The sequence below is a fragment of the Pleurodeles waltl genome, chromosome 6, assembly GCF_031143425.1.
Source record: "Pleurodeles waltl isolate 20211129_DDA chromosome 6, aPleWal1.hap1.20221129, whole genome shotgun sequence".
In the NCBI taxonomy this organism is placed as follows: Eukaryota; Metazoa; Chordata; class Amphibia; order Caudata; family Salamandridae; genus Pleurodeles; species Pleurodeles waltl.
The window spans coordinates 1,545,411,457-1,545,436,717 of record NC_090445.1 but is presented as its reverse complement, the minus strand read 5'-3'; the positions used below and the strand labels follow the sequence as shown (position 1 = coordinate 1,545,436,717).

At 45.5% G+C, this 25,261-nt stretch overlaps 1 protein-coding gene across 14 annotated transcripts in view; it reads right to left on the bottom strand.

The window, feature by feature from the left end:
- The window catches only part of KIF1B (kinesin family member 1B), a 1,289,105-nt gene that overhangs the window by 611,464 nt on the left and 652,380 nt on the right, over nucleotides 1-25,261 (bottom strand). For all 14 annotated transcript variants that reach the window (XM_069241187.1, XM_069241189.1, XM_069241193.1 and 11 more), the window contains one exon: nucleotides 22,535-22,653. In XM_069241187.1, the coding sequence (XP_069097288.1) occupies nucleotides 22,535-22,653 (119 nt within the window). The remainder of the gene's footprint in view (nucleotides 1-22,534; nucleotides 22,654-25,261) is intronic.

Genomic DNA, 25,261 nt, shown 5'->3' with positions numbered 1-25,261 from the left:
AGAGTCAGTGGCTCTTTATGCGCTGGGGGTTAGGTTCCACCTCCTCTGTTGTTAGTTCATCTAGGAAGAGTGTTCAGTGGGGCCTGAAGTCCCTGATGCGTGCTGGTGTATAGAGTGGCGTCACACGCAGCGGGAGAGTCAGCGGTGCTTTATAAACTGGAGGTTAAGCTCCTCCCCCACCTGCATTGTTAGAGCCTCCAGGTGCAGTGTTCAGTGGAGGCTGAGGTCTCCGGTGAATGCCAGTGCTTAGAGGGGCATCCACGCAGCAGGAAAGTCAGCGGCACTATATGCACTGGGGGTTAAGTTCCTCCTCCCCCTCTACAGTGGGCACCTCCAGACACAGTGCCTAGAAAGTGTTAGCAAAGAGAATTGTTGCTAGACTGGTAAAATATGGCAGGTTTAGATTTTCTAAAATTACAAGCCCCAAGGTGTTTAATAGCACAAGAATATCCTCCTTCATCATTGTCACAGCTCGCCCTGTTAAAATCAGGGGTTAAATTCCATGGCACTAGCATGGTGGTCACTATCCATTCAATATATTAGAAAAATATACCTTGTTACGACCTGCTGTGGCCTCTCACTGAATCAAACAGAGAATAGTCCACAAACTGAGTTATATTAGACCTCCCTCTGATCCAAAAGAGCCAGGCCTTTCATTGATACATCTGTAATAAGTAATACATAGGTGCATGGTGCACCAACCAGAGATCAAGCGTCTGACTGAAGCCAAATTACGGAACATTTCATTTATATGTCTGTAAGTTTAGAAAGGCAAATACTAGAATTAATTTCCTGCCATGCCACAGTCCCAACGTGTGTGTGCTTTCATTTCATTTAGCAATTAATTCATCCAGTTGAGAGCAATACGTCGAGAGAAATTATTGTGATGTGAGGCATAACAAGAGTTTCTATGTGTACCATGAAGAGGAAGAAAATGAATTACTTACTTGTAACTGTAGTTCTGCAGTACTGGAATCTTTCATAGATTCACATGCTTGAATCATTCCCCGTTGTCGAGATGGGAGCCCCGGTACAATTACACAAGTAGTGTTGAAATATATTAATACAAGGGCCCTAGGCCTCTTCAATTTATTGAGTCTATCATAGTTATTTTAAGGAAAGGGACCAAACTTGAGCATCCACCAATCAGACGACACCACCCTCTAGAATCCTCCAGGGAGAAGCTCCAGCACCTCAGATTTTCATATATATATATATATATATATATATATATATATATATATATAGATAGATAGATAGATGAAAGTGAACTTCCCCGGGGAGGCGGGTGGGTCGCATGTGAATCTATGAAAGATTCCAATACTGAAGAACTACAGTTACAGGTAAGTAACTAATTTTCTTACTCCAGTATTGGAACTTTCATAGATTCACATGCTTGAATCAGAGTAGCGAGCAGTACTTATGATATATATATATATATATATATATATATATATAAAGCAATACTTCCAAAAAAATATCGTCTGTTAACCCCATCCTTATTTCTCTCCCTTTTCTCTTCTTTTTTTTTTTTAAACAGGAAAAGCATTGGATCTGTATTTAAAAGTAACAGACATAAACAATGTGCATAAGTGATATAGGATGGAGGGATGAAAGAGATGGCTCACCTTCACCTGAAGAGGTTCCTGAGGAATGCCTGACCCACTGCTACCTCTCCCTGAGATAGTGCTTCCAAGCAGTAATGTCTTGTAAATGTATGGCAGCTTTTCCATGTCGCAGCTCTGCAAATGTCTTGCAGGGGAACCCCCGCAAACAGCGCTGCTGAGGAAGAAACTGCCCGCGTAGAGTGAGCACGGACCGATGAATGCAGTGGTTTGCCCGCTGCTTGAGGGCAGAAGCGAATGGCTGAGGAGATCCATCTGGTTATACTCTGCTTGGAGAGTGGTTGACCTCGTCTAGGTGCACTTTTAAGCTACGAACAATTGATTGGAGCCGCAAAAGGACTTAGTTCTGTCCAGGTAGAATTTAACACATTTCTTAATGTCTAAGGAGTGTAATGCTCTTTCCGCAGGAGTAGATGGATGTAGAAAAAAGGTTTTAAAACTAAGGGCTCGTTCATGTGGAAATCCGAAGGAAACTTCGGGATGAAATGTGGGTTGGTGCGTAGCAGTAATTTGTCTTTGATATGCAAGAACGGCTCCTGTATGGAGAGGGCCTGTATCTCACTGACCCGTCTGGCTGATGTGAGAGTCACCAGTAAAGGAACCTTCCAACATAGGAATTTCAGAGAAGCACGATGGATCGGTTCAAACGATGCTTCATTAACTGTGCTAGAAAAATATTCAGGTTCCACGAGGGAGGAGGAGGTCTGAATGAAGGAAAGACCCTAAAAAGTCCTTTTAAAAAACGTTTGATTAATCCAGAGGAATACAGCGAAAGTGAAGAGTCTGAATGCCTGTATGATGCTATTGCCGCCAGATGCACCTTTATGGAGGAATGCGGCATTCAGGCCTGATTGCGCTAAATGCAATAAATAAGGCAATAATTGTTCCGGTGGTGAGGACAGTGGATCAATTTGCCGCTGGTGACACCAGAAACAAAATCTTTTCCATTTGCAAGAATAACCCTTATTAGTGCTATCTGCTCTAGCTCTGGAAAAAAATGTCCCTACATTCCTGTGGTATATTCAGATGTGCAAACTCCCTGTGCTCGCATCGACTGAGGATCCGGGAGCGGTATTTGCCCTTTGTTCATTGTTAGTAAGTGCAGAGACAGTTTCAGAGGAATGTGAGGCTTCACTGATAGAAGAAGAAGCTCTGCAAACCAGTGTTGGTGAGGCCAGTACCGAGCTATCAATATCAGGGTGCACGGCTCTGCCTTCATCTTCGTGAGGACTCTTGGGATCAATGGAATTGGAGGAAAGGCGTAAGCAAAGATGCCTGACCAAACTATGGAAAACGCATTCCCCCAAGATCCCTTCTGGAGATGCCAGCTTGCGAAGTACTGGCATTTGGCGTTCCACTTGCTGGCGAACAGGTAGATTTTGGGCGTTCCCCACTGGGAAAAGATGGAATCCACTGTGGACTGGTCCAGCTCCCATTCGTGGCAGCTCGATCTTTGTCTGCTGAGCGAGTCCGCTATCTTGTTCTCTATCCCCGGCAGATGCACCGATGTGAGTCTGATGCCTTGCTGCGAGGCCCAATTCCAAATTTTTTGGGCTTCCCTGGAGAAGGTGAGAGATCTTGTACCTCCTTGTTTGTTGAGGTAATGCATCGTAGTGGTGTTGTCTGTTCTTATTACTACGTCTGATCCTGCTATCTTCGGAAGAAAAGCCTGCAAAGCGAGATAAACTGCTCTGAGCTCTAGCAGATTGATGTCATCGCCCTCAACTCTAGTGGCCACTTGCCACTTACTTGAAGATCTTGCAAAACGGCTCCCCAGGCCTCCAGAGAGGCATCTGTAGTGATAGTTCATGGAGCTGGACGATGTAGAAAGGAAAGGCCGACAGACATATGATGCTTTGGAGACCACCATGTCAGAGCTTTGACTATTGCTGAGGTTATGCTTATCTGATCTTCGAAGCTTCCTGAAATCTGGAGCCATTGAAGGTTGAGTTGCTCCTGTAGCAGTCGCATTTTTAGTCTGCAGAGAGGAAACAGAGGTATGCATGAGGACATCATGCCCAACAAGGATTTGAAAAGGCGAACTGAAAAGGAGTTTCTTCCCTGTATTGACTTTGCTAGTCAGTAACTTCTGTTGTCTCTCTACTGTGGGACATGCCATGGTGGACTGATTGTCCAGGTTTGCCCCTAAAAAGGTGATACTGCGTGATGGTAAAGGTTTGGACTACTCCCAGTTGAAGGTGAGGCCTAAACTGTTGAGTAAGGAAACACACCTTCTTGTTGACTTGCGCGCTCCTGCGTAGGTGTTTGCTTTTATCAACCAATCGTCGAGATATGGGAATATCCAGTGTTTTTTCCTCCTGAAGAAAGCTGCGATTGGCGCAAGGCATTTGGTAAATATCCTGGGAGCTGGCTTTAGGCCAAAAGGGAGGACACGAAATTGAAAATGGCTTCCGGCTACCATGAATCTCAGGTACTGTCTGTGGGTTGGGTGGATGGGAATGTGGAAATAAGCGTCTTTAAGGTCTAGTATAGTCATGAAATCTCCCTGGTTCAGTCGCAGGAGGACATCCTGTAGGCTTATAATGTGGAACAACTGCTTTTTTAAGTAGACGTTTAATTCTCTTAGGTCGAGGATTGGCCTCCAGTCCTTCCACTTCTTGCGAATGAGAAAGAACCTGGAATAAAAACCTCCTTCCTTGCTGTGACAGAGGTACTTTCTCTATAGCTCCTTTGAGGAGCATCTTGTTGATCTCCCTCTTGAGCTGTTCTGGATACCTTAATGGAGTCCGGCGAGGAGGATTGGAGGGAGGTAGTTGGATAAACTCCAGAGTGTGGCCCTGTTTCACTAATTGGAGGACCCACTTGTCTGATGTGATGACTTGCCATTGCCTGAGAAACAGGGATATCTTTCCGCCTAAAACCAGAAGAGGAGGGTTGGATGTAGCCAGAGCCTTGGATTATCAGGCTCTACGAGCCGAATCCTTAGCAGGGCGAGTTGACCGTCCCCTAGTGCCAGATCTACCATAAGCTGCTTGTGGTGGTTGTCTTTGTGGGTAGTACTGACGGAACTGCTGAGAGGAGGAAGGATAGGTTGAGTATCTATATTGCTGATAGACTCCTCTATATGAAGGCAGTCCACATCCTCTAGCTCGAAAGGAAGGCTTCCGAAACTGGAGAGTCCCTAACGATCTTGCTGTATCCGTGTTGGATTTGATAGATTGTAAGGTCTCATCAATATGTTTACCAAATAATGCTTGGCCATCGAAAGGTAGGTCTAAAATCTTATTCTGTACCTCAGGCCGGTATGATGTAGCCTTTAGCCAGCCTTGTCTCCTAAGTACAGCCACACCTGCGAGCTGGCGAAATACAGTTGTGCCTATGTCCACTGCATAGTCTATGAGCTCAGTTGACGTGCGCTGACCTTCCTGCAACGTCTTCCTCGCCTCTGATCTTCCATCCTCCGATAACTGGTCAATATGCGGGGCGATGTCAGCCCATAGCTGTCTAGCCGTCTACCATCTTTGTCTGGAGGTGCAGAAATCGGAGCAGACGGATTCTTGGACTTCCTCTGTGCCGCCTGGGCCACCACCAAGTCTGGATGAGGATGACCAATTAGACATGCTGGGGCATCCTCTGGTGCCTTGTAGTTTTTTATCTAGTCAGGGCAGTACTGCAGTGACAGAAACCGGGTTGTGCATCACTTTTAACTCTTATTCCCATAAGTAGCTGACCAGTGGAATACAGTGCACAGATTTCTGGAACGGCTCTTTAAAATCATATAGGAAGCAATCGGTTTGCTTGGACGGCATTGGCAAAGCGAAACGTTTAGCTGCTCTCTCCAGAAGATTATGAAATCCCCCGATGTCATCTGGAGGGGAATCCACCTTCGACTGGGAAGGAGAAGGAGGAGCAAGAATAATGTATTCATCCCACTCCGAATGAGTGTCAAGGAGCGCCCCTTCTTCCTGATCACCTTCCGACATGTCAGTGCCCTGAGATAAAGTCATATTCGGCGTGGCCACATTTGTTAGTGGCAATGAGATCGGTCTCTGACATGGAGTGGTAACCCCGGAGACAGGCGACGGCGGAGGTTGCTCCCCTTGAGGAGGAAAACGCCTACTGTATTCAGCCAGCATCGCTCGGAGGTCAGACAGCAACGAGGTTGGAATGTATACCCCTTCCTGATATTGTTGATCTCCTCCATAGTACTGAGGGTCATAAGTTTCATCCAATTTGTCTTCATCCTAATATTTGACGTTCAATTGAGAGGAGCTATGGGCTGTTCCAAATGTACCCTTGTCGTCTGACTTTTCATCCCCCTCTAACAAGTGTACTGGTATGAGAGGGATCACCTTACTAGGTAAGGTGTGCTTTGGGGTAAGTCTTTCTTGTTTTTTATGTTGTTTTTCCCTTGTCGTGGGTGTCGTCAACGGCGCAGATATAGTCTTCGTTGAGGGTGGAGTCGTCAACGACGAACGCATGGAGATCTTGATCGTCGATAGCCTTACCGAAGAGTCTACTGTCGACGAGGCCGTCGGCGATGGTAAAGCAGATACCGTTGTTACCGCCGTCGATGATGATGAGGTGTAGATCTTCGTCGACGATGTCGTCGTCACAACTGTCGTCGACGGTGGAACAGTGGAAGTCGTCGAACGACGGTGGAAAAACATTCACCGACGGTCTCGTTGACTGTACATTCTTAGCTGCAGGAAGTAGATGAGGGCCTTTCGAAAGGCACAGATGGTGGTACAGAGGATGACTTCTTATGCCTTTCAGAACTGCTGGCATGACCTCTCCCCCCTTCCCTGGAAGATTTATGAGGTGAAGCAGAGGGGCTGCGGCCCTTGTAAGACACTGAGGCCGTCTTTTTGTGGGCTTTTCTTGATTGTTGGGAAGGAGATCTTGTGTCTGATCTCGCCCTTTTTGATGACTTTTTGGATGTTGAAGAGTCATCACTATCAGAGTCTTGATTATCTCTGTACTTAAGTTTCTGCAGCCAAATCAATAATCTGCCTTCTCTATCCTTAAGAGTCTTAGAGGAAAAAGTACGACAAACCTTACAGTCCTTAGCTGAGTGGTCTGGATAGAGGCAGTATATGCAATCCTGATGAGGGTCTTTAGAATGTAGTCTTTTCTTACCACAAGTTTTGCAATTTCTGAATAAACCCTTCTTCTCCTTGTCAGGCATGTTGTAGGTGTTAACCCCAATCAGTCAAAACAATGTTTAGCTGAGAAAAAATAGCTTCAAGCTAATCCAAAGGTGTGAAGAAAGAGCAGAGCTCTGAGGAGACTCCCTAGCACGACGTGTGGTAGAAAATCTGAGGTGCTGGAGCTTCTCTCAGGAGAATTCTAGAGGGTGGTGTCGTCTGATTGGTGGATGCTCAAGTTTGGTCCTTTTTCTTAAAATTACTATGATAGACTATTAAATTGAAGAGGCCTAGGGCCCTCGTATTAATATATTTCAACACAATACTTGTGTAATTGTACCGGGGACTCCCATCTCGACAACGGGGAATGATTCAAGCATGTGAATCTATGAAAGTTCCAATACTGGAGTAATCAAAGAACCTGCAACAGCGACGCATCCAGCGGGCCCAGCGACCTCTGCCGACTCAGAGGACTGCCCTGCAAACCAAAGGGCCAAGAAACTCCTGTGGACAGCAGCTCTGTCCAAAACAGCCAAGAAGAAACCATCTTTAAAAGGACTCCCACCTCACTCCAGAAGCGTGAGTTCCCAACACTCTGCACCCGATGCCCCCGGCCTGTGTCTAGCAAAACCAACACTGCAGCGAGGACCCCCAGGCGACTCCCATGACGTGCCCACCCTGAGACGACCACCCTACACCCCACCGGCGACGTCTGCAGAGATAATCCAGAGAATGCCCTCTGACCGCGACTGCCCAGTGACAAAGAACCTGCCGCCTGGAAGAAGCACTGCACCCGCAGCCCCCAGGCCAGAGAGGAACCAATTACCAGTGCAGGAGTGACAAGCAGGTGGCCCTAATATTTGCCCAGTCAGTGGCTGGCCCAAGAAGTCCCCCTGCTCCCTGCCTGCATCATCAGAGTGGCCCCTGGGTCCGCCACGGATTTCAACACAAAACCCGACGCCTTGTTTACACACTGTACCCGGCCGCCCCTGTACCGCTGAGGGTGTATTTTGACTGCCTGTTTGGGACCACCCCCCCCTCCCAGTACCCTACAAAACTTTCCTCGTCTGCTCCCCGAGGACGCAGGTACTTACCTGCTAGCAGACTGGAACCAGAGCACCCCTAGTCTTCATAGGCGCCTATGTTATTTGGGCCCCTCTTTGACCTCTGCACCTGACCGGCCCTGTGTTGCTGGTGCTGGGTGTTTGGGGTTGACTTGAACCCCCAATGTTGGGCTGCCTATGCCCCAGAGACTGAACTTGTAAGTGCTTTACTAACCTGACAAACTAACTTTACTTACCTCCCCCAGAAACTGTTGAATTTTGCAGTGTCAAGTTTTGAAATAGCTTATTGCCATTTTATGCCAATCTGTGTACATTACTGTTTTACTTCAAAGTTCTATATTTACCTGTGCCAAGTACCTTACAATTTATGTACTTACTTGAATTCTGAATCTTGTGGTTCTGAAATGAATTGAGAAAATAATATTTTTCTATATAAAAACCGATTGGCCTGGAGTTAACCTCTTAGCTGCTGACACCCCCCCCCCCCCCCACTGAGCACGTTTTTGGCTATTTGGGGTAGTTCGCGCTTAGGCCTTCGTAACTTTTTGTCCACATAAGCTATCCATGCCAAATTTGCGTCCTTTTTTTCCCAACATCCTAGGAATTCTAATGGTACCCAGAGTTTGTGGTTTCCCCTGGAGGAGACCAAGAAATTATCCAAAATACAGTGAAAATGTAATTTAAAAAAAAAAAAAAGGGAAAAAAGGGCTGCCAAAGAAGGCTTGTGGTTTTTCCCCTGAAAATGGCATCATCAAAGGGTTTCTGGTGCTAAAATCACCATCTTCCCACCTTTCAGGAACAGGCAGACTTGAATCAGAAAACCACATTTTCCGACACAATTTTGGCATTATACTGGGACATACCCCATTTTTACTATTTTTGGTGCTTTCAGCCTGCTTCCAGTTAGTGACAGGAATGGGTGTGAAACCAATGCTGGATCCCGGAAAGCTAAACATTTCTGAAAAGTAGACAACATTCTGAATTCAGCAAGGGGTCATTTGTGTAGATCCTACAAGGTTTTCTTACAGAAAATAACAGCTGAAATAAACAAAATATTGAAAGTGAGCTGGAAAAAAACAGTCATTTTTCTCCACGTTTTACTCTGTAATTGTTTCCTGCAATGTCAGATTTTTTAAAGCAATATACCGTTACGTGTGCTGGACTCTTCCGGTTGCAAGGATATATAGGGCTTTTAGGTTCATCAAGATCCCTAGGTACCCAGAGCCAATAAATGAGTTGCACCTTGCAATGGGTTTTCATTCTATACCGGGTATACAGCAATTCATTTGCTGAAATATAAAGAGTGAAAAATAGGTATCAAGAAAACCTTTGTATTTCCAAAATGGGCATAAGATAAGGTGTTGAGAAGCAGTGGTTATTTGCACATTTCTGAATTCCGTGGTGCCCATACTAGCATGTGAATTACAGGCTATTTCTCAAATGGACGTCTTTTTTACACACTGCCTTACATTTGGAAGGACAAAATGTAGAGAAAGACAAGGGGCAATAACACTTGTTTTGCTATTCTGTGTTACCCCAAGTCTCCCGATAAAAATGGTACCTCACTTGCGTGGGTACGCCTAATGCTCGCGACAAGAAACGCAACATGGACACATCACATTTTAACATTGAAATCTGACGTGTTTTTTGCACAGTGCCTACCTGTAGATTTTGGCCTCTAGCTCAGCCAGCACCTAGGGAAACCTACCAAACCTGTGCATTTTTGCAAACTAGAGACCTAGGGGAATCCAAGATGGGGTGACTTGTGGGGCTCTGACCAGGTTCTGTTACCCAGAAGCCTTTGCAAACCTCAAAATATGGCTAAAAAACACATTTTCCTCACATTTCGGTGACAGAAAGTTCTGGAATCTGAGAGGAGCCACAAATTTCCTTTCACCCAGCGTTCCCCCAAGTCTCCCGATAAAATTGATACCTCACTTGTGTGGGTAGGCCTGGTGCCCGCGACAGGAATAGATCACACAACGGTCAATGTTGGTCCTTACATGAGGCAGCTGTTGACCCTGGGGTGGTCCATTCCTGACGCAGGCACTAGGTATAGGCACTCAAGTGGGGTAGTGTTTTTGTCAGGACAGATGAGGAATCACTGGGTGGTAGGAATTTTGTGGATCCCAGCATATTCCTGTAGTTTGTGTGACAGAAATGCGAGAAAAATTGAGTTTTTATTCAACATTTCAGCTTTGCAGGGTATTCTGGGTAAGAAAACTTTGGGGAATCCACACAAGTCACACCTCTGTGGACTCCCCCGAATGTCTAGTTTCCAGAAATGTTTGGGTTTAGTATGTTTCTCTATATGACCGCCGAACATAGGACCAAAAACACAGGTGCCTGCCCTACAAAACCAGTTTGTTTTGTGATAGATACTTTTGATGTCTCCACAATATGATTTAGGGCGGTGGAATTTGGGGCTGAACTAAATTGGGGAGCTCCCAAGAGAGCACACTCTCTTTCTGCTTGCCGCCGCATTTACCTGCTCTCTGGGTTGGGCTAACCCACTATTACCCCGTTACACAGACTGTGGTTGCGAAGGGACAGCAGGACTGTCCTCATCACCTCCCTCATAATTTACTGGAAGAGGAGTTATCGAATGGAACTCCGACGACTGAAAAATCACTCCCAGAGTCTGCGCCATTGTCCTATCCCTCAGATGCTGTCTCAGTATCTGATGTCTCAGTCTCTGATCCTATGTCAGAGCTGTCCTCTATAACCCGAGTGACGGCAGCAGTCATCCATCAAGATGCCATCTCTGCTATTGGCTATACTGTTGCTCTAAAACACTAGCCTACGTAAACAGTCACAAAATCGATGGTGTGTGTGAGATACGTGCAACAGTAGAGGCCACCTTACCTGCGCTTCTTCCCTCAATCAGCAAGTTCTTTCAAGACACTCAAAAAACACCTTGTCACATACCATTCGTCACAGTCTTTAGCACCTCCTGCGCCCAGTTGAACAATCATTATTGGTGCTCCCACTCCCTCCTCCTCGGATTCCCTCATTACCACCCAGCAAAAGTGCCCTTCATCTCTCCATAGCCGCCCCCCCACCCTGCACATACATTTCATTTGTGTTATAGCGCAGGTGACGCACCCGAGGATTTATTAACCCCCTCCCTGGTGTCGGCCACTGGTCGTGACCCGCACCCAAGGGGTTAAGTCATTGAGTGTTTGTTCTCATTTACTGCCTATGTGTGTACAACAAATGCTTAACACTACCCTCCGATAAGCCTAACTGCTCGACCACACTACCACAAATAGGGCATCAGTATTACCTATTATTGCCACTATCAACCTCTAAGGGGAACCCCTGGACTCTGTGCACACTATCTCTCACTTTGAGATAGTATACAGAGCCAGCTTCCTAGAGAAGTATCTTAAATACATGCCCTTAACTTTTTGGCAGTGTGGAACAATTTCTACAATTTTTACAAATGTAAGGCACACGTTTCTTTTCCTAGCATTTCGAGTTAGTGTTATGATGCTGGTTTTAGTGGCAGATATGGTGATGTCAAGTATTCAAGAGATATAATATTTAGCAACCACTTGTTCTTTGTGATAGTAGACCACTCTTCCTGACTGAATTGGGAAACACAGGTACGTGGTTTAAAGGTTGCCGCTGCCTCATCAACTGTCTTTCCCTTCTGGGGATTGACCACGTGGGATTGGTCATCTTCGATCTTTCCTGTTTTTTCTGATATTGGAATATGTGCCCTTGTTAATAGTGCTGGTATGTTTGATAGATTAGAGTGAGGGACTGAGCCCTGCATTGCTAGAGTTTTTTCCCCCTGGTACTGAATTGCTGCTGTAAGAACCCTTTCTTCTTTCTCAGGCTGTTAGAAATGGGGCCTCTTAATAGCTAGGATATGCACCTCAGCCAAGCAGAAACCACCACTCTATTCAGGGCAAGTCAATTTCACACCAAAGTTAAGGAAAATGTTACTTACCCAGTAAGCATCTATTCGTGGCATCTAGTGCTGTAGATTCACATGCTCTGCATGCTCCTGCCATCTAGTATTGGGTTCGGTGAGTCGCAAGTTGTTTTTCTTCAAACAAGTATTTTCGAGTCACAGGACCGAGTGACTGCTCCTTCTTGGTGATACCTCGAATGGGCATCAACTCCTTTGTTAGACTGTTTTCCCGCAGGTGGGTGAGAAAAGGAGTGTAGAGGAAGTATACAGAAAGAGACGTCTATGCAAATGTGACTACATATGTACAACTTTATACAAGTGTAAAGTAACTGAAACAGCCACAGGCATCCGGGGAGGCGGGAGGGTGCATGTGGATCTACAGCACTACATGCCACAAACAAACGCTTACTAGGTAAGTACATTTTCCATTCGATGGCATGTGTGGCTGTAGATACAGATGCTCTGCATAGTCTCTAAAGAAGTCCCTCAATGAAAATCAGTGGCTAGCCCATGGGAGATTATTATAACACAAAGGGAGAGTATCAGAAGCAATCCAACCCTACACAGACTCCTGTATATCAAGGAACTACAGACACAAAAAGTGTGTGTGGGATATAGGGAATAGGTCTCTTATAGCCTATCCAGTGTGCAACAGTTAGGCGATTGCCTTCGTGGGCATAGAGGGATGGGAGTGGCAGGTGAGTGTATGAGGGAGTTCCCTTTACAGACTAGGTGGTCTCACACACATTAGTGTCACGCTTCATCATATGACCACCTAGCCCCACCCAGGTAAGATGATAATACCTGGGCGGACTCAACCTCGTTGTTAAAGGAACTCAGAGGGATTGCTGAGATTTTATCTTAATGGATAAATCAAGGGATCCAGTTGAAAACAGTGATAAATAATAAAATGACCTTACAAATCACCTGGTCGTCTAAGAATTTAATATAGGTGTTTGTAGGTAAGGTTAAAAGAGGTGTTGGGACACCTTTGAGTTTAATGACTCAAAGTGACTGAAAAGCTGGGGACGAACATGTTTCTGCCACGCTAAGAGCCTAATCGGTCTGGGTCAAGGATCCCTAATACGCACAGGCTAGATTGCTATGCTAGCAATGAAAAAGTGGATATTCAAAGGAATGAGGGGCTTACCTGGTTATGCTCTAGAGGTATGGCCTAGAAGAGAGATAAGATCAGAGTTCAAAAAAAGTGAGGTATATATGCCACATCACTCCAAAACACTGCACACAAAGGTGTCAACATCATGCCGTGGGTAATACACACTTACATGCAAATGTTACAATGTCTATAGCATGGGCTGCTGGCTCATGTTTGTCTTACCTTATATAAACAAGGCGGGTACCCTCTGGTCTGGGAACAGGCGGAGGGGAGTTGCCCTTTGTAGTCACACTCTATGAGGGAAAAGCGGATTAAAAATAGGCTAGAGAAGTATAAGTGGAAGGAGGGATTGCAAGGACTAAGACCACACGTGTGGGTCGTTCAGTGCATACACAAGTGGTACTTCTAGATGTAGTGACATCCTTTTCAGAGTGAAATTGCTGTGAAAGAGGTGATGTCACTACACGGAAAATGTAATGTATTGGACAAATGAACGAATAGGGGTACTTATCTTTGTGGTGGATCAAACAGCTCCCACTAAGGGCAGTGGCCAACTTACTACAAGGAAAATTACATGTATTGGACACACCAACATGAAGGAATACTTTTCTTTGAGGTGGATCAAAGGACTCCCACTGGGGGAGTCACAAACTTACTACTCCAAAGGCAGTATCTCAATGCTAAACCTACGTTGTCCTCGTCCCAGCAGCTTGTTCAGCAATGCCGGGACGCAGTGAACTTTAAGTAGGAGATCCCAGAAGGATCGTTAGTGGCGCTTTGTAATCACGTGTGCCCCTAAGCTGTTGAGGAGGAGACGCGACGTGTCTTCTGGGTTCACCGGCTGCAGGGAAATTGAGTCCCAGCGTTCGAAGGGCCGATTGCAGATATCGTCACCACCGCAACCGCGTGCCGATGCCTAGGCTCAAGGGAACTGTAGCTCTTTTGCGCTAGACAGCCTGCCATGTCCACTGCTGGGTGTGGGGGCCAGGGATGCAAAGAAAGGGGGTTTGGGGAGGGTAACAAAAGGGGGGGGTAAGAGAGAGGGATGTATGTTGTCTATTATGTAAATATACACCTATAGCTGAAAATGTAACCAAATGGAGGTGTAAGCTAAATTAGCATTTTGTAGATGAAGCACGTAGCAGACAATGTCTTGGACAGCACCTTTAATGGGATTAATGTGTTTGGGTTGACAGTAACAGACAAAGCGTTTCCACTTGCAGCATAACATGTTCTGGTAGTGGGTTTACAAGATTCTCTCAGAATGTCTATGCATTCTGCAGGGAGGTCCAAGTAACCAAACTCTACTCCATGACCTCAGGAGCCATACCGTAAGGTTTAGTGATTTGGGATATGGATGCCTGACCTGACCTTGGTTTTGTGTGAGAATATCCGGCCTGTTGGGAAGCCTCTTGTGGAGATCTACTGGGAGTTCCAATAGTGTGGTGAACTAGGGCTACCGTGCCCATGTGGGAGCTACAAGAATCATGTTGAGAGTTGTTTGCCTGCTCCGTCGTCCCAGAAAGGGAATGAGAGGGAGAGGAGGAAAAGCATAGGTAAATATCCCTGACCAGTTCATCCCTAGAGCGTTACCCTTAGATAGAGGGTGTGGATACCTGGAGGCAAAGCTTTGGCATTTTGTGATTTCTGCTGTGACGAAAATATATATTTAATGTGTGCCCCACTTCCGGAATTATTTTTGAAGGACCTGTGAATGGAGTTCCCATTTGTGGACTTGTTTCAGCATCCTGCTGAGCAGGTCTGCAAAATCCTTGTCTGTTCCCAGGAGATACTCTTCAACTAGATGTACGTGCTGGTTGAGAGCCCATTTCCATATTGCATGAGAAAGTTCTGACAACTGGAGTGAGAGAGTCCCCTGCCCCACCCACCGTTTCTGAAGGTAGTTCATTGCTGTCACGTTGTCTGTGCGGACAAGGACAAGTGTGTGAAGGAATGATTTCGGGGCTAGAAATACTGCTTGCATCTCTAGGTAGATGGTGTGTAGGGACTGATGACGATCCCCATGCCCCTGTACTGAGAGCTCTTGAAGGTGAGCACCCCAGCCTCTGTGTGAGGGGTCTGTCATTAGAATGAACTGGGGCACGGGGTCCAGAAAAAGCCGCCCATTCAATAGGCTGGTGGTGTCCCACCATTGCAGATAGTGGTGAATATGGCAGTCTAATAAACACAATCTTCCAAGTGACCCTATGATTGACTCCACTGACGAGACAGACAGTGCCCTAGGGGAAACATTTAAAGTTTGGCATTGGGAACAGTGGCAATACAGGCGGCCATCATCCCTAACATGCACATCACAGACCTAATAGTGTATGAAGAGTTGTCTCGAAACTGAGGGAGGAGGAACTGGAAATTGTCAACACGAACTGGATTGGGGTATGCTATCCTCAACTGTGCGTTAGATATAGCTCTTACATAGGGCAGTATCCAGGGAGGTTGAAGGGGAGATTTGAGAAAGTTGAGTGTGAAACCTAACTTGTGCAGAAGATCCACTGCCATCTGAGTGTGACATTTGAATTGTGCCAACATGCTGGCTTTGATGGGCCAGTCATCTAAGTAAGGGAATACATCCACATTTTGCCTCCTAGGATGTACTACCACTACAGCTAAGCACTTTGTGAAGACCCTGTGGGCCGTGGTGACCATGAAGGGAAGAAGCTTGAATTGGTAGTGATTTCCCGCAACCACGAATCTGAGATGTGTGGTGTGCAGGGTGGATGGGAATATGGAAGTAAGCGTCCTTGAGATCGCAAGCGGTCATGAAGTCGCCCTGTTGTAAGAGAGGAATCACATCTTCAAGAGTGACCATGTGAAAGAGTTCAGTAAGAATGTAATAGTTTAAGGGCCGTAGGTCCAGAGTGGGCCTGAGAGAGACGTCTTTTTTGGGAATGAGGAAGTATAGACAATATACTCCTGCTCCTTGGTGATGTAGTGGTACTAGCTAAATGACCTCTTTGAGAAGAAAGGATTGTACTTCTTGTTTGAGAAGAAGAAGGTGTTTCTTGAGAGAGCCAGTGAGATCGAGGGGGAATATGTGGAAGAGTGGTAATGAGTTCCAGACAGTAACCATGTTATATAATTGAGAGGACCCACTGGTAGGAAGTAATGTTGACCTACTGTGTGTGGAAACGTTGAGGTCGACCCCGACAGGTGTAGAATGGGGGGAGGGAGACGTAAGCAGTCAGTGTTTAGAGGCTGATGTAAAGGTACAGTGGTGGCACTCTTACCTCAACCTTGTGTGTTGTTACCTCTATAGATGCCTCTATTGAGGCCACATGAGTAGATGCTTGCAGGTTGCCTGGACTGAGAGGTGGAGGCCTCTGAGGATGGTGATTTATAACCACCTCTGAATGCGGGACAACGAACAGTACCACTTTGGGAGGGGGACTGTAGCACACCATTGGCCTTTGCTGCATCAGTGTCTTTTTTTAGATTCTCAAGGATGGAGTCCACTTGAGGGCTGAAGATGCTCCTTATAGAAGGGTATGTTTAGGACTGCTTTTTGCACCTCAGGTTTAAATTCTGAGCATCTAAGCCAGGCATGTCTCCTAATAATGATACTAGTATTGATGCCAAATGCAGCAGTGTCCGCAGCATCAAGGGTACATCTAATAGTGCTGTAACTGATTGTCTGTCCTTCTGTGAAAATCTGTTGTCCCTTTTTGCAGTGCTCATATGGGAGATATTGGAGGAGCTCCTCCATCTCATCCCAATGAAGCCGATCATATCTTGCAAATAGGGCTTGCGAGTTGGTGATGTGCCATTGATTAGCAGTCTGCGCAGTCATCCTTTTACCTGCGGCATCTATCTTTTTACTCTCCTTGACTGGGGGAGGAGAGTCCCCCGTGGCTTCACTATTGGCTCGCTTAGGTGTGATAGTAGCCACAATGGAATTTAGCAGGACCTGTGACCTTATGTTTGGTAGATCTGAAGGAGCAGGTTTGTATTTTTTTGTAATCAACTCTAGGGGTGATAACCCTACAGCAAACTAGTTCCTTAAAGATTACACCTGCATGACAAAGCATGCCAGGGAGCATGGGGAGGAACTCGATATCCCTATGTGTGGATGTTAGGTACGAATAAAAAAAGTCTTGCTCAATGTGGTCTCTGTGAAGGTCGACATTGTGAAAAGTGGTTGCTCTGGCTATGACCTGCTGGTAGTATGTAGCTGGCAGTGAGAGTCGTGCAGGATATAGATCTGGGTCTGTGGATAACATGGGATCAGAGTCATATGTATCCCAAGGATATGAGTCATGTTGTGTTCCACCTAAATCACCACCCATGTATAGAAGGGAACCCTGTGGTGTGAAATCTCCCACAGTATAATAGGCAAGTAAATGGGGGTTTGGGGGTGGAGGAGAAGCAGGTGGTGGAGAAGATGGAGTGGGAGGAGGAGGATGAAGAAGCTTGTGTATAATGGCAGCTTTGGCCCTGGCTCTTTTTGGAGGAGGGCGAAGTGCCCAGGGCCGCCTCTAAAGAGAGTTTATGTTTAAAAGTAAAAAGGTGAGAAGCGATGATGTCTCAGACCGAACAAGAGGAGGAGGTTTAGTCCCAAGACAGTGTCTTGGCCTTGGCAGATTTTGGTGCCAAGCTGGAGGGTGGGGCATCCGAGCCTGGTTTTCAGAACCAGCCATGGCCTGATGGCAGTGACAGTCCGGCAACCTCAGCAACAAGTTTTTGAACATCTTGATGGGGGCAGGTGGGGACACTGTTCTTACAGGTTGCACCAATGTCACCTCGTGGCTTTCGATGACCGACTGGATGTCGCAGTCCGAGTCCTGGAATGAAAAGGCCTCCTCCTCCTCCTGTTCAGATTCCTCCTGAGCGTGCTACTCCTTGAAGATGTTTAGAGTGTCTTTCGGGGTCTTATGTGCCATCTCTAGTCGTCGAGCCATCCAGTCTCCAAGTGGTTTTTCGACTGGAAGGATCTACAGGCATCACAGGTGGCTTCTTGGTGGTCAGTGGAGAGGCAAAGGTTACACACCAGAAGGTCAGTGTGTAGAAATTTGGAGTAGCACCGAAGACAAAATGTAAACTGAGTTTGTTCCATCAGCACAGCATGCTGGTCGGTGCCACATGGTGCAATCGGCCCGAATGGACAAAGATACCCCAAAGGGCGATGTGTTGGTACCCGGACCGACGGAGTGAGACGAGCGCGTTAGTAGGAAAGTGCGATCGAAAACAATACCATCAATTTTAGGAAAGGGCAGAAGAAAGGTTTTGAAACTGAAGTGAAGGGAAAACAAAGCGAAGAGAGACACGTCCGAACCCAACGGCAGAGAGAAAACAATCTAACAAAGGAGTCAATGACCATGTGCAGTATCACAGAGAAGGAGTCACTCAATCCTGTGACTCGAAAATGCTTCTTAGAAGAAAAACAACTTGAAACACTTGAAACTCAAAACTAAATGGCAGGAGCATGCAGAGCATGTGTATCTACCGCCACACATGCAATAGAACCCTGTGCTCACTCCCGGTAGTTTGGTACAGAGCAGTCATGCTTATTCCCAGAGGTCATGTGTAAAGCATTTGAGCAACACACACACCAGTGACATAATAAATACACCACAAAAGAGACTCCACAGAGGATTGTATAGAACAATAGGTCTCTTATATTGTAAACAAATCTCATAGTCCCACCACAACACAGATCATAAGTAATGTGTATAAGAACCCAATCCTGCACATATATTATAGACCCAAAGTACATAAGTCCAACATATACACTGCATATACACTGCGAGTTATCACTGTACCTGCACAACAGTCCCCACATGACATAGGCCAGTTAGGACTATACAAATTATGCAAATTCTAAGGTCACATTCATTAGTCTGGCAATTTAAGGCAAAACAACGTGTTTACATCAGAGCATGGAATGCAGCAGGAAGCCACCTGACTCCTCAAAGATCACAGCATTATACAGGGGGTCACAACGTATCTTTCACCAGGACATAGGGAGTAGCACACCTGCACTTATATTAGGTGCGATACGGTAATTTGAAATTTCTTCAGAAGGACTACACTCAATGTCCTACCAAGCGTGCGCAGGCATAAACGTAGGCTGCAGGAATACCTGCGTGCCTACTACACGTATTAGGGTCATTTTTGTGAGTCTGTTTTGCTACAGGTCGAGGAGAGACAAGCAAGCTACTTCAGGTGCCCTAATCCAAAGTAAACTCAACAGCTACGACCCTTGATACCTCGAGGCTGCCCACTTGGATTCAATGGAGGGCCCGCAATTAGTGCACCAGTCAATCCTGGGGGGGACACAGCCTTGGGGGTGGGGAGGAGTCACACTGAAGATCGTCTCAATTGTGCCTGGGGACGTCAGTAGGCATGTTCTCCTACCTCCAGGAAAGGATGGAGTAGCCGAGTCACGCTGCATCACTCATGCCACTGGCTGTAGGGAGGCAGGCGACTGCAGACCCACAGTACAATAGTACTGGTGCTGGACGCAGCCGCGGGGAACTTCCTCATGCTTCTCATGGCGGCCTCCTCACAACTGTTGGCTCCATGGTACAGGGCGCACTGGGTACGGCTTGCAGCAATTTGACAAAGCACAACTCTCTCCAGGTGCCGCAGCAATCCCTCTTACCCTAGGCAACAGCATCCCTGCAGATAATTCCTATGGAGTGGACGTCAGGCCTTGGAAGCGGGGCCCACGTTGTAGGTTTTATACACGCTCTGGATTAGAGATGCTAGACAAAGCGCCCTCAACATGCAGGATTTGCAGAGAAAAGCATTCCCTATGGGCTGTGATAAGGGGACTTCGGGGCTGGTATCAGAGGCCTACAGCCTGTTCTGGGGCAGCCCGTCCCAGGAGAGTACTTGAGGTCACAAGGTGAGCAGACAGGCCAGCACATCAACACCAGCACAGAAGTGGTAGTCTCTCCTGCAGCCCAACAGTAAACAGGCAGTAGGCGAACACAGCTTTAGAGGTCAGCAATAACAGTGGTTTCTCCAACAGTACCTGGGGACCCCATAGTCAAGCAGCAGCTGGCAGCAGGGCAACAAGCAGAAATGCAATCCAGGTGATTCCTTTGTGCCACCCAGCAGACACCAGGGCAACAACAGAAGAGTAGCTCAGATTAGTCATTTTGTAGCTCAGCAGTCCTTCTGGCAGGGGTTCAATCCCCATTCCAAAAGTGCTCCAAAAAGCATGGGGTCATAGCCCCTGCACTTATACTCAAAAATGCCTTTGTTCAGGGCGTAACTTCAAAGGAATCCTTTCAAGTGAAGCACAGCTCCCTTTCAACCCAGGCCTGTCTCCAAACATCAGTGGAGGGGTAATCAGCCCACTGTGTGAGGGCAGGACACAACCTATTCCCATGTAAGCTGTAAACAACCCTCCCTCTCTTCAACCCAGGATGACTATCAGTATTCAGATGCCTCCCCTGTCAGCTCCTCATCCGTGATGGCTGTCTGGAAAGTATGCACCAAGTGTAGCTGTCACTTTGTTCCAACGTGGACTGGAGTCAGGCTTTAAAGCACTGGAGTTATAAGCCCACAGAAATGCCCACTTCCCAAAAGTGGAATTTTTTAAATAGTGATGTAAAATCCAACTACACCAGTAAGGATATTTTATCACTACCATTCCAAACATACCAAACATGCCCACGCTACTACTCACTGATCAGAAATTACCACTTAGACATATATAATGGAATTCATAATTCAAACCTATGAGAGGAGCAGCACTCACAGTAGTGAAAAGCAACGTAGGCTGTTTGTCACTACTAGGACATTCACAAACAAAGGTACATGTCTACCTTTTACATACACAGCACTTTGCCCACAGGGCTATCTAGGACCGACCTTAGGGGGTGATTTAGGTGCAGTAAATGGGGAGTTTAGGCCTTGGCAAGCAGTTTGACTTGCCAAGACAATGTGGTAGTAAACTGTGCGTGCAGGCCCTGCAGTGACAGGCCTGAGAAAAGTTTGAAAGGCTTCTTCTGTGGTTGGCACAATCAGTGCTGCAGGCCTACTAGTAGCATTTAATTTACAGGCTCTGGGTATATGGTATAGCCCAACTGCTGGCAGGATTTCTGTCTCAATTTTCATCATCAGCATCTCATTGTCCATGTCCTGACCGTCTTTGAATAGAAGATTGGGCACCTTCAATTGCCCCTATGGCTTCAAGATCTTAGCAAAAGCTGGGATGATCTTCTAAAAAGCACACAATCGCAGTAAGCAGTGATGGATTTGTGAACACTAATTGCTGGTGTCTTGACGACGACAGACACAGTTCGTCTTTGAAATTAAGACTGTGAAAGAATTTGACGACGAGGCTTCAAACTCTTTCTGATGCCGGTATCTTCAAAGTCAAAAACGTGATTTGCGCTGGAGAACGATGACCCTTGCATTTATACTTGTGGTGGGAAGGTGTTGAACCAAGGTTAGATCGCAAACATGTCTTGAGGGCGATAGTCTACGATGACTTCAAATGAAGTCTAAAATCATAACGTTGGCGATTAACTTCTTCACCTCCCCTTTTCTCCGAGTATCTCCTTCGGGAGTCATTACCAGAACTTGGCACCTTAGGGAGAAATGCATCATCCAGACTTTTTTTTCTTTTTACTCTCTGTCTTCATGTTCTGAAGCATCGCTTGAAAACCGAAGCCCTCTCTGTCCTTCAGAGTCTTTCTCTGAAATGTTTTGGAAGATACTGTAGTTTTTTACCATATGGGATGGAGCAAAGGACACCACATAGATCTTGTAGGGGTGTGTACCTGCTTTTCTTTTGTCACAGAAGGGCATTTATCAGACAGAAAAGGCATTCTGTGAGGAAAAACAGTCCACAACATGGTAAAAATATTCTGCTTGCCAAGGAGATATTAAAACTTGTGACTGAAAGCCAAATATATCCATAACATTTTTATTTTGAGAAAAAAATGGACTATAAAGGCTCTCACCTACTCTCTGACCTTCCTCAGAGGAGCTGGAAAAAAGAACTAAGAGGCTGAGGGAAACTGCCAGTAGAGTGCATCATGGGTGAAAAAATCTCCTGGAATGCTTTAAGAGACAGGCCTCTTTTTACTCTATTTACAATGAAAGATAAACGGGCTGCATTTTTTTCTTTTTTCTTTCACACTGTACAGTTTAACCCTCCTTTGCATCTAAGATGCTGCAATCCAATCTTAATAATTCTACCATGGTAGAATGGCTTGTCAACTTCAGAACAAATAGTCTCTGACATACTGCTGGAGCATACCACTAATAATGTGGACATTGGCACCTTGTGCTGTTTTCTGTGAACAATGCAGCTACACTAAAGTGGTCCGGGCCCACGCAAACAGTGCAAAATTATTTAAGCATGTATGACTGTTGCTGAAGATCCTACAACGCAGAAGGGGGGTTTCAATACTATAAATTCAACAGCTCATTCATAACTTCTGAAAAACTCAAGTGATGTTAATGACCTACTTTTTAAAGTTTGTTAAAACAGTGATGCCAAATTATCTAAAAATAGTCAGCCTATAAGTGTGAATTATTCCAAGTATGTGAATTTATATAAAGCAAAACGCTTGAGAAGTCAAGGGTGTAAAAAATACTACAACTGCACCCCTCCTATTATATTTAGTAACCTGTATGGATCTTAGAAAAACACGGGAAAGGAGAAATGGAAACGCAAGTAGACTACAAAGGAGAGGAGACATATGCTGAAGATAACAATTTACCTGAGATGGCTTGCACCGCTACTCGCAGAAATCCCCGGACCTCACCCTTTTCACTGACAACGGCAACTCTATGAACTAGAGGCACTGGGAACAGTAGGTTACTCAGGTATACAAATGCTCTGTTACAGGAAGGAAGAGACAGAAAATATTGGCAATTAGAAGACCAACTACTAGTTAAAGAGAAATCAGCAACTCTTTAAACCTAACATTGTACCTACTGCTATGACAGACTTAAGTTTAAATCAAGGATCTGGTTATATCTCTCATTAGTCATATTTTGGACAAGCAGATGATCGTCACTCAATGTTTTTCAAATTCAGAGAGAAAACAATTACAATTCCATTCTAAAACTACTGGATGACAGGAGAATGAACACTTAATAGATTTACAAAGCAACTTCTGACCAGGGCTAGATATGAACTTACACACAGTCCACATGCTGGTCACAATGTTTACTAGGATGCCACTGTTGGTAGAGACTTGCTCTGCTAATACTGTGGAAGAGGGTTTGATTTTAGTGAAGATCGACTTAATGTACACTGAATGTGGGTGCTCATGTTCCGAACTAATCAGGTGAATAGTCTCTCATACTTACACAGCTTAGGTAACTGTGCTTAAAATATATAACACACTTGGGGCCTCATTAAGAGTTAGGCTGGCAGCGGAGGCCATCTGCCAAGCCCTTTGGGCCAGAAGATGGCCACTCCGGTTTTCAACCCGCTGGCCCTATTATGTGTTAACAGTGTTTCTGCCCGCTGGCCCAGCAGGAAACTCACCACAACATTGATGCTGGCTCAGAATCGAACCAGCGTCAATGTCGCGCTTTTCGCTGCCTGTAATTCAGACAGTAAAAAGCGCAACAGGGCTGTCCATGGGGGCCTCTGCACTGCCCATGCCAGCTGCATGGGCAGTGCAGGGCACATTATGCCCCCCTCCATCTCCACTAGCCTTTGCGTGGTGGGAGGACTACCATGCAAAAGCTGGCAATCACTGGGTTGTAATCCCCAGGGCAGCGCTGCTAGCGGATTAAGACCGCCAGCACCGCCAGGCCATCTGCTGGCCTAAAAGTGGCAGTGCTGGCGGTTCTGGCCGTGGCGTAAGCACTACGGTCTTAATGTGGAGGTCGGACTGCCACTTTGGCCGTGGTCCGGCCGCCACCGCAAGTGTGGTGGTCTTTAGACCACCACACTCGTAATGAGGGCCTTAATGTATTCAAATTGCATGTTTTATGCCAGTCAATAAATTTGCTCTATCTTTTTAACCAACATCACTCTGCACGCTTAGATTTTTAAGTTCATACTGTAAAAGAGAAACTACAAGTATCAAAATGCAATGTGTTGTTGGTTAGAAAGCAAAGATTAACACACTACATGGCGCCTCAGATGGGACACTTAGCAGCTATGTACTATGTGTATCACTTTGCCACAAAGTGTTGATAACAAATATAGATTTTAGATAGTGTACTCTTCTTAGTTGGTTGAAACTTTTATACTAACATACAACAAAACTCAGTAATGCACTCTCCTGACATACAAGTTTCAAAAAATGTCTCTTAACCCACACCTATTTCAAACAAACAAATCTAAGGGCATGTTTATTACCCAATACTTCTTCATGCTAAACAGAAATTCATACGTCACTGTATACCTCTCAACCCCATATGGTCACCACAATCTCTCACACACTTTCCAACATACAGACCTTAACCTCACATTACACATTCACACAGTGTAAGCACCCCACAATATGTCTTATAATCAAACAAAGATTTCACAATACACCGTAAGTGCCAATCTCTTTCATTATCATTAATAGAGCATAACACAATGGCACAGGTGGCTACTTTCATCCCAAAAGTTATTTGGCTTTCACACCGGACCCAACCACAAACTCTTGTCCGCTAGAACTGGTGACCCACTACAAATCCTGGCGCAAACCATCCAACTACACATACTATGATGAGGTTCCGCCCAGCCTCTGATCTCACTACATCTTTCATTTAAATCATTTACAAACCTCTGTGTAAAGAGGCATTTTCCCCATCAAAAAACATGGTAACAACAGGATTAGCACACTGCTCATCTGGTCATTGGTATTTATCATTTATCTGTGTCACGCAAGAGAACAAATTATTTCTCTTCATGTCTGCTACACTTTCCATCCATCTAATGTTTTGTCTTCCATGAATAAATCTTGCAGCTCTTTTTATATGGTGCTTCTTAACTTGCCCTATGCACAAACAAAATGAAATGAAACCCTCCACAGATGATGTCTCTTGAAACCTTGCTTAAACCAAAATAGTTGTTACCAAGTGTTATAAACCGACTACAGTTTTTATTTTCAAATCTAGAGCATACAATTGGGGGAAATGAGATGTTAGAACTGCCCATATTCACATGGCCTTGAAAAAACACAATAAAGACACACTGAGCAGCAATCATGGGGCATTACAGAAGGTCACAAATGTGCATGATCAAACTTGTGCATAGAATGTGAAACTCAACCCTGTGACGGAGGAAAAAAGGCAGCTGTCAAAAACAAAATCATAAGAATATTACTTAAATGTTAATAATGTACAGTAACAAAATGAAGAAAAACATAACAAAAGAAAACAATAAAAGGGTACCCCTGTCTTTCAGTCTGCAGCGTAGAGTGGAAGTGGGGCAAGAAAAGTTTAGTTGGCCTAAGTGGTGTTAGTGTACCACATCTGCAGGACAAAAGTAATGG